General features: G+C 44.3%; 1 protein-coding gene across 1 annotated transcript in view; it reads right to left on the reverse strand.

The window, feature by feature from the left end:
• The window catches only part of TTN (titin), a 244,945-nt gene that overhangs the window by 190,497 nt on the left and 37,248 nt on the right, over positions 1-17,200 (reverse strand). Inside the window, 2 exon segments of the mRNA XM_009885623.1 lie at positions 452-2,995; positions 14,228-14,284. Coding sequence (XP_009883925.1) covers positions 452-2,995; positions 14,228-14,284 — 2,601 coding nt within the window.

Genomic DNA, 17,200 nt, shown 5'->3' on the forward strand with positions numbered 1-17,200 from the left:
AGCAATGCACAATAACAATGCGATACAAACATATACCACGCTATCCTGGTGCTGTGAAAAATTATGGTGTGAATGAGAAATTGTGCTAAAACTGTGCAATGACTCTAAAGAGTGAAAGATGGTGCAGCAGTGAGAAAAGTGGGAAGAGCAGGTCCGCTTCACAGGCAACAATGGGAAAAAGTGGTCAGGACTGAGATACAGCTTGTCCTGATGGTGCTTGTGTGATGAGAAGAGGAAGAAACAAAGTGCCTGATCGAAGACTGGGGTGAGGGAAGTGAGAGACTTTGCAGTGTGGTAAAAGGACATCATAAATCCGGGAAGGGGGGCCTCTGATTAGTGGCATGATGATATTAATATTGTATCTGTATCCAAAGATATAGATACATAGTATGGCAGTTTCATTAGTACAGCGGTGTATCAGAGAGGCAGTATTTTATCTCCATAATCCAACCTCTTTTAACAACTGTGAGTTTTGCTGCTGTTGCTCTTTTTCCACCTTGATTCAACGCCTCACAGGTGTACTCTCCTTGGTGAATCTCCCCACACGCTTTGTTTATTACTAGTGTGTATGTGTCCTGATCTTGCAAACATTTGAATTTGTCGCCTGAAGACACCAGTTTACCCGCAAAATACCAGTTCACCTCTCTGACGTTTGTTATGACAGACACCAGACTGACACTTTCCCCTTCCTCCACAACAGTGTCAACCAATTTGCTATGTATGATGGGATAACTCTCTTTGCCCAGCTCACCCTCTAGTCTCTTGGCTCTACTTTCCAGACCCTCTCTGCCCTCTTCTTCACATATTTGTTCCCTTTTCTCCTTCTTTTTCAGTATTTCTGTGCGTGTCTCAACAGGAACACCTGCGGAGGCTACATCAGCAGTGGCTGCAGCTGCGCCCACATCCTTGATTTGACTGTGTCCAGTCATAGTGTTGATTACTTGTCCAGTCAAAGACTGTTCCAGGGGTATTTCTGCCTCCGTAGTCCTCTCAGCGTGCTGGGCCTCCAGCTCAGAGGTTTCACCACAGGATTTTCCTGAGAGAAGTGGACTGGGATGGGCAGGCAGTGCTTTGGATTTTTCATCTGTCAGGAGATGTTTTTCTTCACAAATAAGAGAATAGAAAGCCTCCTTCAAGACTGCTTTCTGGTCAGCTGTCTGAATGTTGAGTTCTCCCAAGGAAACTGCAATTTCTATGGGACTGAGTCCTCCTGTAGTCACAACATAGGTGCATAGGGTATGTTTATGTTCCTTGGTGATGTTTATTGACTGTACTTCAATGTTCTCTTTATCAGCCAACCATTCTGAAAACAAGAGGTTTTGCTCACTTATCACTGCAGCTTTCAATGCATTTCTAATCTGAGATTTTATGTCTAAGTTGCAGCTCTTGGGAACCTGCGCAGTGAGCTGGCTCTCTTTGTTCAGGACTTGGCTTGGCTGGAGCTGGTGAGTGTACATGGTTTCACGGGGTTGTCTCCCTGCTCTTGAAGACTGCCTAAGTGGGCTGGCAAGATCAACGATGTGTTCCTCCTCCAGGGGCTGGTTTTCCTCTAGCAGCAAGGGAAATCTCACAGACTGTCCCTCGTGGATTCTTGCAGCAAAATCTTCCTCAGCTGCTTTCAGGGAAAAAATGTTCTCCAGGGCGACAGCTTGGCCCCCAGTGAAGGCCAATTCAGAGGGAAATCTGGGTTCAGCCTTCAGCTCACCTTGCATTGCCTGGAAGCTCTCAAGGACCTGGATGTGGTCGCCATCTATGGCTTGGCTCTCAGTGGTGTTTGACACCTGTAGAAGGGCTTGGCAATCCTCTGTCTTCAGAGCAGCCATTTGCTCTGCCGCCTTGGGGATTACTTGCTCTTTGGGCAAGAGTATCTGTGCAGCTACAGTCCCAAGGCAGCCTGGCAGTTGTGTCTCCATCTCTGCTGCAGGCACCACACCCTCGGGGCCAGCAGGAAGGGTTTGCAGTGGCTCTGCCAGAAGCCTGCTGCTCTCTTGTGTTGTGGCCACCTGGGAGAGCATCTCTTCAACGCTTTGTGCAGCCAGGCAGGCAGGTGGCAGGTCAGGCAAGATGTCCTCCCTGGGCAGCACATGCTCCACCTGGCTTGTCTGGAGCTGAAGGAGGGCTGGGGGCTCCCTCATGGTCTCAAGGCTGAGTGCTCCTTCCATGGCAGGAAGCTCGCCAGCCTCCTCATAGGAGAGCAGGCTTTTGTCCTCTGCCACCGCAGAGTGCTGCAAGGCCGGGCTCTGCCTGCACACAGCGTGGTCCTCAGGCAGCACAAGGAGCTCAGCAGAGCATGTAGCCTCACCGAGGGTGTTCACCGCTCTGCACGTGTAGAGTCCAGTGTCCTCCTCCATGCACTCCCGCACTGTCAGGGAGCCCGAGCCGTCAGGATGGTGAGCAACAGAACAATGTGCATCAGAGAAGAGCTGCTCACTCCCCTTGAACCACTGCACGTCAGGGCATGGCTCCCCAGCTACGGTGTACTCGAAGATTGCGGTGAAGCCCGGTGCACACTGCACGCTCTGCGGCTCCCTAGCAAAGCAAGGGACCCCTGGTGTCCTCTGTCGCACGTGGAGGTGGGCGCTGCATGTGGTCTCACCGTGTTCATTGCTGGCCAGACACATGTACTCACCTTCATGCTGCATGCCTGCATATGGGAGGATGAGGCTGTGGTCATTGCCAGCAAACACTAACTTACAGTCCATGGATGGGGTTAGCTTCGTGCTGTTGAAAAACCACTGGATTTTGGGTGTGGGGCTGCCAGTAACAGTAACAGAAAGCCTAGCTACATCTCCCTGCCAGACTTCAACATTTGAGACCTGTTTGAGGAAAACAGGGGCTTTGCCCCCCTCCTCCATTTTCATCTTTGCTTTGCTGGAATAAACTGGTTTTTCAGACTCAAATTCAAGTGTTTTCTCTCTATCAGGCAACTGAAGGCCGCTGCTGTAGCCTTCACTTCTTCCTTCCTCAGAAGACACAATAAGAGAGCTAGCGATGTCTGTATGGAAAAAAATTGTTCTGTTTTACTATATTGTTTAAGAGAAGACTTGTAGATAACAATAAATAGTGTTAGTGCAACTATTTTTATATATCTGGAGGCTTTCCAAATACTGTACAGCACTTAACAACGAGCATGAGATTCTCTTGCTGTCAAATGCACACCTGCCAAAACCAGCAAGAATTGCTGTGCTGTCAGGTTACTTATGAACTTAACATCTGGATCACCATGGGTGTCTCTTTAAACCTGACATCACAGCATGGGTTAGGCATACCCCCAGGGTGTACCGTGCAAGTAACAGTCAAGAAACATCGGTGCATTTCACAAATACAATTAAAGTGGTATGTGCCATATATATTTGCATATACACATATACAAACAATTACAGCAGAGCAGTGCTAAGAACCCAGTTCAATTCAAAACACCAAGAAAAAGTAGAATGCCAGAATCAGGATTGGAAAAATAACACAAACTTTTCAATGCATCAACCTTTTTTCTGGTGTAGTTAGTTCATCTCTTTCAACTCTATCTTTTGTCTAACACGCAAAGATATTACCTCTCCCTTATTAGCTTTGTCCTGGTTTTGTCATTACACCCTTATGCTTACACCACCATTATTATTATTACTATTGCATGAGTTTGCACCCTTGATTTAGTGTCATTGATTTAAATCTCTGCTTTTAAACTCCTCCCTGTCACAATGTTGCATATTAAAACTCCCACAATATCAGAGAAAAAGAAGACAAAGCACTTTAAGGTTTTTCTTTTTCTTGCCTTTGTGAATTTAGACATTTATATGTAGGACCACTTTGTTTTAACGGTGGTTTAAAAATGAGAGGAAGCAGATGTCAAGATCATGTAATTCTCTGCAGATGCTTGACACTAGAAACATCAGTGAAATCTGAGACTTCCAGGAACAGAACAAGCCATCCATGAAAAGCACGGCGCAAAGAAAACCTTTGGAAATCAAACTGTGTTGTCCTCGCTGAGTGAAGTTTGCGCAGTTAAGGCTCACAGTATTTGATGCTGGAAAGGTATGACTGTTGTTAAAAAATAATAAAAAATGTGCGAGTGGATAAATGTCCCCAGGCACTCTAATGGTGAACCTTGGTAAGTTTCTCAATTACAGTGCCTTAAATTCCAAAACTTATTCTGAGGTAATAATTTTTGCTGCACTCCAGTAACAACTACAAAGAAGAACAGAATATGCCATACCCAGTTCTTTCTCATTGTTTTTAGCAATTATTAATCTTGCCACAAATAACATAATAGACATGACATAGCACAGTGCACACAGTGATTAACTGCAAAGAAAGGATGCTTAGGTTAAAAAAAAAATTACAGCAGTCCTTCAGTATTACCTACCAGCATTGTTAAAACAGTAGGGCAGTGTCCCAAAAAAAGAATGTGCTAGAGAATTTGAGAATGGATGGCAGAATTGAGCCCATAATAAAGTATAAAATTTGCACAATAGAACCTATGCAAACACACATGACAATGCTTTAGATACAGGAGTGTGGCAGAAATTAATGCACTTTTGTGTGTTCCTGGATATTTACGACAGGAAGACTATACAGATACTTTTTCATATTTTAGCTGTGTCTGTGAAATGAATAAAGTACAAGAAGTGACAGACTTAAATCATTTACATATTTATTTCACAAATTAACCATATACATTAACATTCAATACACATTGATGACAAATAAACATAATTCATCCTTTTTTTTTTTTTTTAAGATACCTGGTTTGTGGAAATGAAGACAACAATAAACCTGACAATGAAATTGTGAGTTTTGTGATTCCTATAAAATCACAAAATTTTGAAGAAAGATTGTTAATCGTGGCTCTAAGCTATACCAGTAGCCCCAGAATAAGTTTATTCAAAAGTAGACTTACTCCAGATTTATATCATTGTAGCTTAGGTGAGACTCTGTCTCTCCATAAGCACATGATAGCGCTCCTGGCTAATATATGAAACATAAACCAAGACTTTTAAACTTACATAAATGACACACGCTACTACACAGGTAGAGATAAAGATGCTTGGCCATATATTTGAGATGTGAACATGAACTTGGACCTTTTTGGCTTAGGGTTTCAAAAACAAGTTATGGGCCTGTTTCTACTAAAAATTTCAGTTCATTTACGTGCAAATTAAACACACATCATAATTACTTAGGACCTAACCAAAGGGCTTCTGACCTCTTCGGCTTTGGCTAAAGACCCCTCGTGTCACAGCTGACGTATAACATTAGGCAATTCATGCCAACTTCCCTAGGGACCTCTGCTGCCTAATGAATTAGTTAGTGCTACACATCTACACAAGGAATGGATTAAGGACACATCATGAAGCAATTCTTTCCCACCACAAAGTTGGGTCAGATGCTCATGTTTCTCCTTCCTACCACCATTACTTATGAGAAATCACAATTATCTCTGCCTTTTAACAGTGTACAAATCTTAAATATTTGTCATGGGGTCGTGAGTGGGAATAAACTGAAGTGCCACATTGGTATTAGCCTAACCACTCCAGGCATTTTCCCTATGTACTGGGTGATTAGAACTTGTCACTCCTGACTTTAAGTTTATATCAGGCAACACAATCGGGCACAGTGAATCTTTTGATCAAAAATTACTGTCCCAGGTAAGTGATGGGATAGTCGTAAAGATTATTGAATTTTTGAGGGCATGCTGACCTCAGTGTGAGGACACATCAAACTCAGAAATAAGAACATGCATGATCATAACTGAATGTCCTATAGGAACAGTTCTTTTATGCTTGAAATCACCATGCTCTTTAAAGCAGCTTGCAAGAAAACTGACAGCAATTTGTAAATAGAATTATTTAACTTCTGATAGACATTAATAACTTTCATACTTTTAACACATTATCTTAATTGATTTCTCATTGTTTATGTAAGAAAGATTTAATTCTGATTTAATTATGACAGCTACTGCTCCTCCTAAATATTAGCATTATTTTAAATACAAAAATATATACTCACATTGAGAACATTAATGTAAAAATCTCTTCTGCTGAGAAAATGCCACAGATAACAATTGAATGTATTCTACTTATTTCTGGTCATCTTGACACATAGCACACTTAACTGTTACTAATTTAAAAAAAAGAAAAAAGGAATATGTAGAGATTTAGTTCTAATTGAAACAAGAATACTGCATAAAAATCTCTCACTTTTTTATTACTATGTATTTTTTATGAATGCCACTGGAATATGGGGAAAACCAAAATGATTTTAATGAATTTACAGTTACATCATTGATTTATTATGCTCCCTCTCCTTTCCCTTAAACTTCTAAAGATACAGTACAAAATATGTTTTCATGTTTATTACTTGGTAATAGAGAAAAAAATCCTGTCCAGTCTCTACTAATGCAAAACTTTCATTTTCTTCCCATTGTGTTGCTTTCCTTTGCAACAGCGTATTTTCATTGACTTAAAAAAAAGTCATTTAATTCCATGAGTCAGTAGAATGAGGCCCATGGATGTAAGAATTTTGCAGTGATAGAAACTGTAAAGACAGGATTTGAATCAGTGAGACTCGCATGTTCTGACACAACATTGTGAGAAGGGAGAATACCAATTTAAGGAGTTCTTTCACAGAACTGTATCCAAACTAAAGAGCAAGCCTAAGTTAGTATTCCATACCTTTAGGTTACAAGGAAAAGGTGGTTTCTACATTTTCAGTTGATTTCTAGGCTACATAAAACAATAATGAATGCACTGTTACAGACACACAGTAATATGTACACTATATGAAAAAATTAGTCCTACATAAATGAGTGTCAATTAAAATATCTTTACAAGAATGAGTAAGGAGCTTGGAAGGAGTCTGAAATATACCTCAGTGCAGAAAGTGTGCACAAGATATATGCACAGATTAAATCTCACTTAAATTCCGCAGTGAAGGCAAGTTTAAGTGAGACAGAAATACAACCACATAAAGTGGTTTTCATCCCTAAAGAGATGAAAAACAATGCCCCTAAAATGAGTGCTGCATTTTTACTTGCAGCAAACAACAGCACAGAAACATTTAGTGTTTCCAACAGAAAATAAATTACAGAAATTTAGTATAATGTTAACACAGCACAAGTCTCAGCAGTTCCTGCTCTATTAGTAGCTATACATTTGTACTGCCCACTGTCACTTTGCATCAAGTTTTCAATAGTAAGGCTATAAGAGCCCTCCTGTTCTTCCTTCACACAGTACCTGTCCCCTTCCAACAACACCCCATCCTTGTACCAGCAGACGCTTGGGTGGGGGGAACCAGTTATGAGACACCGGAAGCATGCTGAGGCACCTACAAATGTACTGTAGTCAGAAATGAGCCTCAGAAATTTGGGAGGGGCTTCTGTAACCTGGAACTCAAAGCTGCAACTCTCCGAGTCCTCCCCCCTAAACTCAACCCGTTCTTCTTGGGACGGCTCTGCAAACACATCAAAACTAATGTTGACACACTTCTCCCCTTCCACTTCCTGCTCTTGTTGAGTTACCGCAAGCAGTCGGATCGCTTTCTCTGAGTCGTCTATCTGTGGCTCAAACTCAAACTCCAGCTCTATTTCTGACTGGTCACCCGGGTTCACAGTCTTACTCAAAATCAAGTCACACTTCTGGGGCCTGTGTGGTTCACTGCCCATGACTGTCTCACTGCTCGCCTTGGCACTTGCTGCCTGCTGAGCCACGACTACGAGGGAGCCTTTGCATGTTGCTTCTCCCAGCCTATTGATTGCCCGACAGCGATACCAGCCACCATCAGAAGGACCTACATTTTGGACCTTCAGACTGTGAAGTCCCTCCTTCTGACTCACAACATACTTCCCTGTGGCAGGTGTCACACAGGTGTCACCTCTGAACCACTGCACTGCTGGGACAGGAGTACCTGTTACCACACACTCAAACACTGCTTCCAAGCCTTCTGTTACCTTGACATCTGCAAAGGGTACAGCAAAGCGGGGAGGCATTTCAGTTACTTGGAAATCAATTTTTACATCCTCATTCTCCTCTGCAGCCAAGCCTGCAGCTTGCTCCAACAAGGCAAGTGGAAGGACATCCAGGGAAACCACCATGCTCTTCTTATCTGGGCTAAACTCAGGACTGGTTATGATTTTGACCTGCTTCTCAAACTCCTTCACCTCATTTTCATCCAGCTCCACTTCCAGGAGGATCTCCTGTGGTGAAGGTGACCTTGAAGATGTGTTTTCCTCCAGGTCAAAGTGTATAACATGCTGGTGGGTGACAGGGGGTGGCAGTGCTAGAGACCGCCCGTCTTCAGACAAAACTTCCACCTGCCCAATACTTTTAGCTTCCCCAACAATGTTCACTGCATGGCACAGATACTGTCCTCCATCAGCTTTCTGGACATTAGTGATCTCCAGCACACATTTGCCCCCATCATTCTCTATCCGCACTCTCTCATCCAGCTCCAACAGAGATTTATTATGATACCACTTCACCCCTGGCTTAGGCACACCCACCACCTCAGCCACAAAGCTCAGTGTGCTGCCCTCATACAGCCTCCTCCTGCTCAGTGCCTTGAGGAATGCAGGTGGCACGTCCCTGCCTGATGGCTCCAGAGCTTCACAGGGGGTCCTAAATACCTCGGCCTGTGGCTGATCTGGAGGCTGCTGCCTTCTCTCACAGAAAGGTAGCGTGGACAGGGCATCCATATACTCCCCAGTGGGTGTCCGGTAGCGTTCTGGTGGCGTACTGTCCCCTGATGCAGAACAGAGTCCCTCGAAGGGTGTGAAGTAGCGCTCCGAGGCTGTGTTGTATTTTGAACCCTCGAAGGGTGTGGAGTAGTGCTCAGGTGGTGTGCTGTACACTGAGCCTTCAGATGGTGTGGAGTAGTGCTCAGGCGGTGTGCTGTACACCGAGCCTTCAGATGGTGTGGAGTAGCGCTCTGGTGGTGTGCTGTACCCTGAGCCCTCAGACGGCGTGGAGTAGCGCTCAGGCGGTGTGCTGTATCCTGAGCCCTCAGATGGTGTGGAGTAGCGCTCAGGTGTGCTGAGTGGTGTGTGGTAGGATGCTGATGAAGCAGTTTCAAAGATCTCTACTGAGGAGGGAGGTGTGTAGAAGCGGTCTGAATCAGGTGACTCCTCTCCACTCCCACTCTCCAGCTCTATAGACATTTCTGACTCAGGAGAGAGGGGCCGGGCAAGTTCTTGCTGGTTGTTGTAATAGTCGTAAACCGTGCTGAAGGTAACCTCCTCCACTTCCAGTGAAGTGATGGTCTCTCGCTGCCCCTTCTGAACTATCCCTTTGAGATCTGGAGTTTCCTGCATCCCACTTGACCGTAAATACTTGGTCAGGGACAAGTCAGGCTCTGAGGCCTGAATGGCAGCAGGCTCTGGAGCTGCAGAAATATCCTCCCACAGTCCTCCTTCATCCAGGCTATTCTCAGAGGCTTCCTCAGTGGGAGTCCTCTTCTTCCCCCAAGACTTCTTCCTTTGCTCCTTCTGTGCCACAGGATCATCCATTATTAAACCAAATAAGAGTTGGCCAAAAGAGAAGCCCTTGGTTGTGTTTGGTTCCTGTTGAGTGTCCCTGAGCATCTCCTCAGGGGAATCTGTGCTTTCTGTCTCACAGGTGGAGCTGCTCATTCCTGTCTCAAAGACCTTTTCCGTCCCAGAACTTTCTTCCTCTTCAGCCTGATGAGGTTCAGTCTGGGGTTTCTTTTCACGTGCAGCTTTTTTCAAGTCGATGATGAAGCTGTCACTCTGGGAGTCTGTGGCCTCCAGCTGTTCCTCACTCTCCCACACATGTGTTTCCTGCACTTCTCTTTTGAAATTTGCTGTGGACTCCACCAGAAAACTATGAATATTTCCCTCAGGTGAATCCTCCCCACAGACACTCACCTCTGACTCATTAATTTCTTCAGCAGAAAATCCCTCTTCAGCAGATATCATGATGCTGCCAAGGTCCCCATTATGGATTTGTAAATCATCCCTTCTGATTTCTCTTGGCTGTGCCTCTTCCTGGGTGCTGACCTCCCCCTGCTGCATCTTGTAGCTCTGACGCAGCTCCTCACTCAGAGACATTTCTTCCACAAGCACATCATGTTGGTGCCTAGGGGAGATGAGCCCAGTCACTCCTACCTCCACACTCTCCAGAGCTGTGGGGGTTTGTGCTTGTTCTGTGTCCACAGTCTCTGCAGCTGGGAAAGGCTCCACAAACTGCTTCAGATCAAATGTGATATTGGTCTCATCAGTCTCAGATGGCAACAGCTGCTCTTTGAAATGCACTTCTTCTAGGTGAACCTCAACTTCCTCAGTAAAATTCTGACTTGGGTTTTCTATGCCAGGATGAGTGAAGATTAGATCCAAAGAAGAGTTGCCTACATCAGCCTCCATTTCTTGAAGCATTTGTCCATCATTTTGCATTTCCCAGTGTGCGTCATCCCCAGCATCAATAATTTTTTCTTCACAAAGATGATCATCAACCTCGATGTCCTGTTCAATATCAACTGTTCTCTCTTGCTCCTTGGCCTGCTCCTCCTCCTGCTCTTCTGTACAGAAGTCATAAAAGCCAAACTGCTTCTTTGTGGGTGAGCTTGCAATGCTGTCCTGCAGGTGAGGCACACGTGGCTCTTCTACAAGAGGCACATCAGGAGATGTTTCCTCCCAAGGAGGGGCATCACTGTCCTCCATGTAAACATCACTCCCCTCTTGCACCACAGGTGATATAGGAATGAAAAATTGTGAATCCTCACACTCCCTTGCCAGAACAGACTGCTTAGAGACATGTGTTTGCCCTTTCACTTCCATAAACGGCAATTTCAAGATGTCCCAGGACAGAGTATCTGTATGTGGTACCACCTTGTCTCCTTCAGCGAGTCCTTGGCCACCAGTTCATGCTCTTCCCTGGATGTGTTGGGGTACAGCTCAGTGGCATCCATTCCAAAGCTATGTTCCTCGGAGACAGCTTTTCCCCTCTGCTGCATCATTTCAGAAATACCATCTGTATCCCTCACATCTATTTCTTGCCTTGCATAAACTTCCATGGTATCCAATACCATTGTTTCCTCCATCTCACTTTCCATGAAGTGAGGAGTTTTCTCATGTTCCTTTTCCAAATGCTCACCGGAAGATGGAGACAGCCTCAGGGACCAGGGTTGGTGGGCTTCCTCCTCTTTGGAGCATGAGATCGGTTCCTCTTCATCCTTCCCAAGTGCACTGAGGGTTTGGAGCTGTGGAACATGGCCCACGGCAAGCAGTTCCTCAGTGTCTCCATCCTTGCTACACAACATGGGTGCACTGGGCTGCACTGTCAGCTCAGAGGCAGTCTGTGCTGCTCCAGCCACATTCTTGGCCACACAACAATACAGCCCAGCATCTGCAACAGAGACCCCTCGGATGTGTAAGCGGTACATGCCATTCTTGCCTTCCTCAAACCTCAGCCTCTCACTGGCAGAGAGGCTCTGGCCATTCAGGGACCAGGCCACTGCTGGTGGAGGTTGCCCAGATACAGCACACTCCAACACCACTGCCTCCCCTTCATGGCAATAAACGTGTGCTGGGGCTTCTGCTATGATTTGGGGTGGCTCATTTCCCACATCAAATGAAAATTTGAACTTGTGCTTTATGGTGGGAGCAGCCTGGTCTGGAGAGGGCTGTGTGGTCTCCCTCATCTCTGTGTCTTGCTCTGGGGTTGGAGTCGGGGCAGTGATTTTGATTTCCACAGGCAGTGACAGTAAGTCTGAGTCTGGAACTGCACTTAGCAGACCCTGCTCTGCTGTGAAGGCCAGATTGACTTCTTCTTCTTCTTCCTTCTCCACCTCCTCCTTCTCCTCCTCTGCCTCCTCCTCCTTCTCTTTCTTCCCTTCTTTTTCCTCCTTCACCTTCTCCTGCTGTTCCACTTCCTCCTCTTTTTTCCATTCCTCTTCCTTCTCCTTCTTCGTGACCTCATAGGCTGGCATCCGCCGCCTCACATGGAGTGCAGCTGAGGTGCTGACTGTGCCCAGCGGGTTGAAGATCACGCAGGTGACAGTGCCTCCATGTTGTGGGAGCAGGGATGGGAAGGTCAGTGTAGAGCGGCACTCTGTGGTGTGAACAGCGGTGCCCCGGATGCGCCCCACGGGTTTGGTGTTGTTGTACCAAGTGACTGTGGGCTGTGGGCGGCCATGGAAGAGGCAGGAGAAAGTGCATCGGTGCCCCTCAACAGCCTCCTGGGGCTTGATTTCCTGGACAAAGAGGGGTGGGCAGGGCTCCAGGAGTCCACCTGGCATCTGCCATCTCTCCCCTGTGGGCTTGGGCCAGGGGTACCCCTTCACTACTTGCACCGCGAGTGGCTCCGAACCATCCATTGTGGATGTTGCAGCTGCCTCAGGAGGGCTGGGCTTCCCCGTAGGGCATGGGTCTTCCTGGGGCATGGACATGAGGGATTCCTGCTTCTTTTTCAGTGCTGCCCTCTTTGCCTCCCTCAGCCGCTGCAGCTTCCAACGGATCTCCTCATCCAGCAGCTCCTCAGCATCCACCACTGTGCCACTGTGTTCCCTACCACACACCAGCCCTGGGCGATGAGGCCCCACCAGTGGCAGCCTCTGGAAATGGATGGTTCGTACCTTGCCCCGGGCTGGGGAGACGTCCCCAAGCAACTGCTCAGCCTCCTGCCCCTTGTCGAAGGGCGAGCCAGTGCAGCGGAGCACCACCCGCAGCCGGTCCTCCTGCCTCTGCTGCAGTAGGCACTCCCACCTCTCCTGCATCCACTCCGCTTTCCCTGCAGAACCCAAGCCCTGCTGCTCCCTACTGCGTGCCACCAGCAATGAGGCAGTGGACTCGGCTGATCCCTCACTGTTAATGGCGAACACCCTGTAGCTGCCAGCATCGTGCTCCCGCACGTCCCGCAGCTCCAGGCTGGCGTGGTGCGTGTGCTCCTCACTCTCAGTGCGGATCACCTTGCGGCAGTCCTGGTGGACCGGCCGGTTGTTGTGAAACCAGGCCATGTGGGGGGCTGGGCATGCCACCAGCTTGCACTGGAAGAGGGCAGGGTCCCCCTCCAAGACAGACCTACACTTGAGGCCCTGTGTGAAGGTGGGTTTATGGTTCTGGGTGCAAGCCAGCACCGCCGCCGTACCAGGTCCCTCGAGGTTCGCCTTGCCATGCTGCTCTGCAAAAGAAGGAGACTAGGTTACAACATGCCACGCTCTGCCTGCCATCTGATTGAAAAAAATGAAATAACAATATATTGAAATAAAAAATGGGCATGCAACAGATTTCATCACACACCCAGGAAAAAAAAGTAATTCACTCACCATATTTGTTCGAATAAACGCAACGCCTTGCTCTGTTTTAAAGATTGACACGAAAATCGTTCGTTGTCTGTTCTTTCTTCAGACTGTGGAAATTTCTTCTTGAACAAGCAAAAATGAATTTCAAAATAACACGTTCTTCTGCGTGTATGTTTTTGCTGCCTGGAAAAGCTGTGTGTCTTTGGGTGGCAAAGAAGAAAATCTTACCTGACTTGCAGACAGTAGAATAAACGCCCTTTCTGACCCTTCTGTTTGTAGATTAAATGTTCAAACAATTGAGAAAAAATATTTTGAAATATATTTTTTAAAAAAGTAAGTAATTAGCTAACATGAAATGAGAAGGCGTTTATTCGAACTAATACAGCCACTAACTTCACAGTGTTATGCACAGGGAAAAAAGCAAGCAACATGAACCACATATGCTATCTGCAAGCCATGGTAAGAGATGTATAATGATGAATTAATGTATGTAAAAAAAGTGCAAGGAATCAATGGGAATGTGTAGCTTTCACATATCCTAAACAACAAATGTTTTCTAGTATACTTCATCCATCCATCCATCCAATAGTGTCCGTTAAACTGATTAATGTTAGGTTGCTAACTTGTTTAAAAGTAATATGATTAAGATTTGTATAACTTCCTTCTGAAATAAACTATTCCATGCATTCAAAAGGAAATTGAACAAATAAAAGCTCTGTGAACAGCTGCAAAGCATGAAGTAAAAGTTAAGAATATGGCTGCAAAACTATAAATTTGAAGTTTTAAACATATTTTAAAACTTAAATAACCTTACAATGCAGGTAACCCTTTGCATATCAAAACAAACATGCAACATGTTCCAATATGCTTTAAAGAGTCTTTCTTTCCCCATTAGACACTACATGTAAGCAGATAAAAGCTTTCTACAATGCTACTAATTACTGGTACTAATTATTCAGTGTAACGTCATTGGTGACTGTACCTTTCACTTCCATTTCAACATCTTCCTCTACCTTCTCATGAATAATTTTTTCAGGAGCTAGAATAAAAAGACAAAGATTTTTGAGCTATAGGTGCTAAATATGCCAATCAACACTTTATGTAGTAAAAACATCCAATGTCTCTTGCAAATATACAGAAATTCACACATACATACATACACATAAATGCATGCCAAAATTCAAACACTTGATAAATTTTGAGAGCAGAGTAATCAAATGCTTTCAAACTTGTTTGCAATGTACACTTGTCTATAAGATTTGTTTTCTTTTTTGCAGGGTGGGGAAAAGTTTCTAATGTAACATGCCTTTATCATGCCTTAAATTCCTGAAGAAAACATTCAACAATCCACAGACTAATCAGATGCTTCTCGTTCTTTGTCATCTCCCAGGGAAAAAATGTACTGGAATGCAATGATGCTATGCACGAGGAATTGATACTCGGAAGGAACATGCAGTTGCCAACCTGTCACTCTCAGATGGGTGCTGCACTCGGCTTGTCCTGCAGGATTAACTATTCTGCACTTGTATATACCCTTGTGGTTCTGACCAACTTTCAACAATCTTAAACTGCACAGTGCCCCATCATGTTTTAAGGAACACAATGCAGACTCCTCAACTATTTGCTGATTGCATAGCCAGACCACGCAAGGTGTAGGCACACCCTTCATTATACAAAAGAGTAACACATCATCTCCTTCTTTTACAGTGGTTTCTGAAGGCAGAGTTTCAAGAAACTCTGGTGCTTCAGCATCAGTTTCTGTGATGTCTTCACATGGCACAACGTCAGGATAGTAGACTCTGTTTCTTTGCTTCTCAGTTTCATATGGTCTTTGGGATGTAGATATAAACAAGCTCGAGGTTTTCTTGGACGATTCTTGTTTAACTTCAGGTTCTTTAAACTGACAATCTTTGGCTGCTTTAAAGCTTTTAGTATCTGATTCAAGGGTAATTTTTGTTACTGCTTTGGCTTGTGCTTCTTTTGCTAGGTAAGAATAAAGTTAGGAAAAGGATTAGGTCAGATGATTTGCAGGAATTAAAAATATCCTTATACTTAGGGGGAAAAAAAACCCCATTAATTAGTATTGAAAGAATGTCCAGCATATTAGTGCTACAACAACACTATTAAACTTGAGTGAATACACATTAAAAAAAAATTCCTGCTGGGCTAATTCTAGGTAGCAGTTAAGCCTATGGGACTTGCAGGGGACCAAGGCTTGGTCTGTAACGCTAATACAACCACATCTTTACTTTTAATCGAGCACCTCAATTTAGAAAGTAGCAGCAGAAGATTATGTAAAGCACTTTGCGGAGCTCATGAGTGAAGAAAGAAACTTCAATATTTAAGAGCCAGATCAACAGGGTCAATGGTTTCCTCATTCTTCATCTTTGTTTTCTGCTCTTGATTCCTTTAAGCTCAGCAGAAATACTATCACCTCTCCAATGTGGTAATAATACATTTCTGAGTCTTCACTAGTGGTAACACTACTGACATTTTAATATGCTGATGTCAGGAAGAAGTGGAAGGAGTCTCAACAAAAATAAATGCTTATATCTCAGGGAAAGTCAAAGGTAGAAGACAATTCATTAGTGCAGTAATATAATACTTGCACCCATTAATTCTTCAAAATACGTTGACCTACATTGCCAACCTTGGAATTGGAACCTTGGATTTATTGGGAACATGTTGGAAGAGTTTGAAGTGACCAGGTATCTACTTCAACTCTGCTTATCTGACATTCTTATCTTCCTTAAACTCCAGATTCAGGAATTCTCAAAATGCAAATATTCCTACCAGCCTGTTCTGCTTTACATCTCACAGCATGTCATGAAAGATATGAGGAATAAAAAGCCTTAGACATCTGTGACTTGCTGGGAAGAGGCATGAGGTTACAATATCAACTTCCCAGTACTACATGCCACTTACGAATAGAGCTGTAAATGTGGAGGAAAAACCCAAAAGCATTAATAAATAGAGCTTTCTCAATTAAATACTGATAATAAACAAAATGTGAGTGAGCTGTAGACAGTGATAATGAAGTTGCAAAAGATAAGTCATAATGTTAAAAGTTGGATAACCACCTTTGACTGTTAGTATTGCAGCAGTCGTTGTCCCTCCGTAATCGTTATATACAGTACAACTGTACAGTCCTTGATCTATCAGCTGGGCATTTAGGATTGTGAGCAGTAAGACACTTCCATTTTGTGATATCTTCATTTTTTCAGACAATTCTATCCTTTCACCTTCGTGGGCCCAAAGAAACTCAGAGAAGAATTCATTTTCTAAGCCACATATGAATTGAGCAGTGTCACCACACTTCACAGTTAGGTCTCTGAGCTCCAAGAGAATCTTTGGAGGGACATCTTTCATTTTCTGAGCAGTGGCCACAGAGATCCTGGTGCTCTGAGATGTTTGGGAAAGGATTGTTGTGTGCGTGGCTTCCATTTCTTCAACTGATGTAGACTTCATGGTCAAACTTTCTGATACGCTTTCAAAAACCTGTACACCCAATTGCTGTGGCGGTTGTTGCATTGATTTAAATTCTTTTTGGTAAGTTTTAATGTTCTTCTTTGTGAGAGGAGCAACATGAAGTTCTGATATAGCCTGTGACCGGATAGACTCTTTTACATCTTTCCCAGAACTTTGCCTACCTAGGGCTTGCACTGTGTAATCAAGTAACAAAAGAACAGTATTAGTATCTAAAGAACTTTACTGGGCCATGCTCCGAACAAAATCAAACAGCATGAAGGATGAAAATGAATGATCTTCATTTGAAAACTCAGCATGCCAGATGCACTATGCTCTTGACACAAAGATTATCCATTCACATATATGAATGACAAGTGATGCCTAAACTAGTCATGCAGTTGATATACAGCTGATGCTTGTCTCTTCTTTCACTGAAGTTGTCCGGTTTAGTATTGGAAAGATATTATGGAATATTGTAAGGAGGTAT

The sequence above is a fragment of the Charadrius vociferus genome, unplaced genomic scaffold (assembly GCF_000708025.1).
Source record: "Charadrius vociferus isolate BGI_N301 unplaced genomic scaffold, ASM70802v2 scaffold315, whole genome shotgun sequence".
In the NCBI taxonomy this organism is placed as follows: domain Eukaryota; kingdom Metazoa; phylum Chordata; class Aves; order Charadriiformes; family Charadriidae; genus Charadrius; species Charadrius vociferus.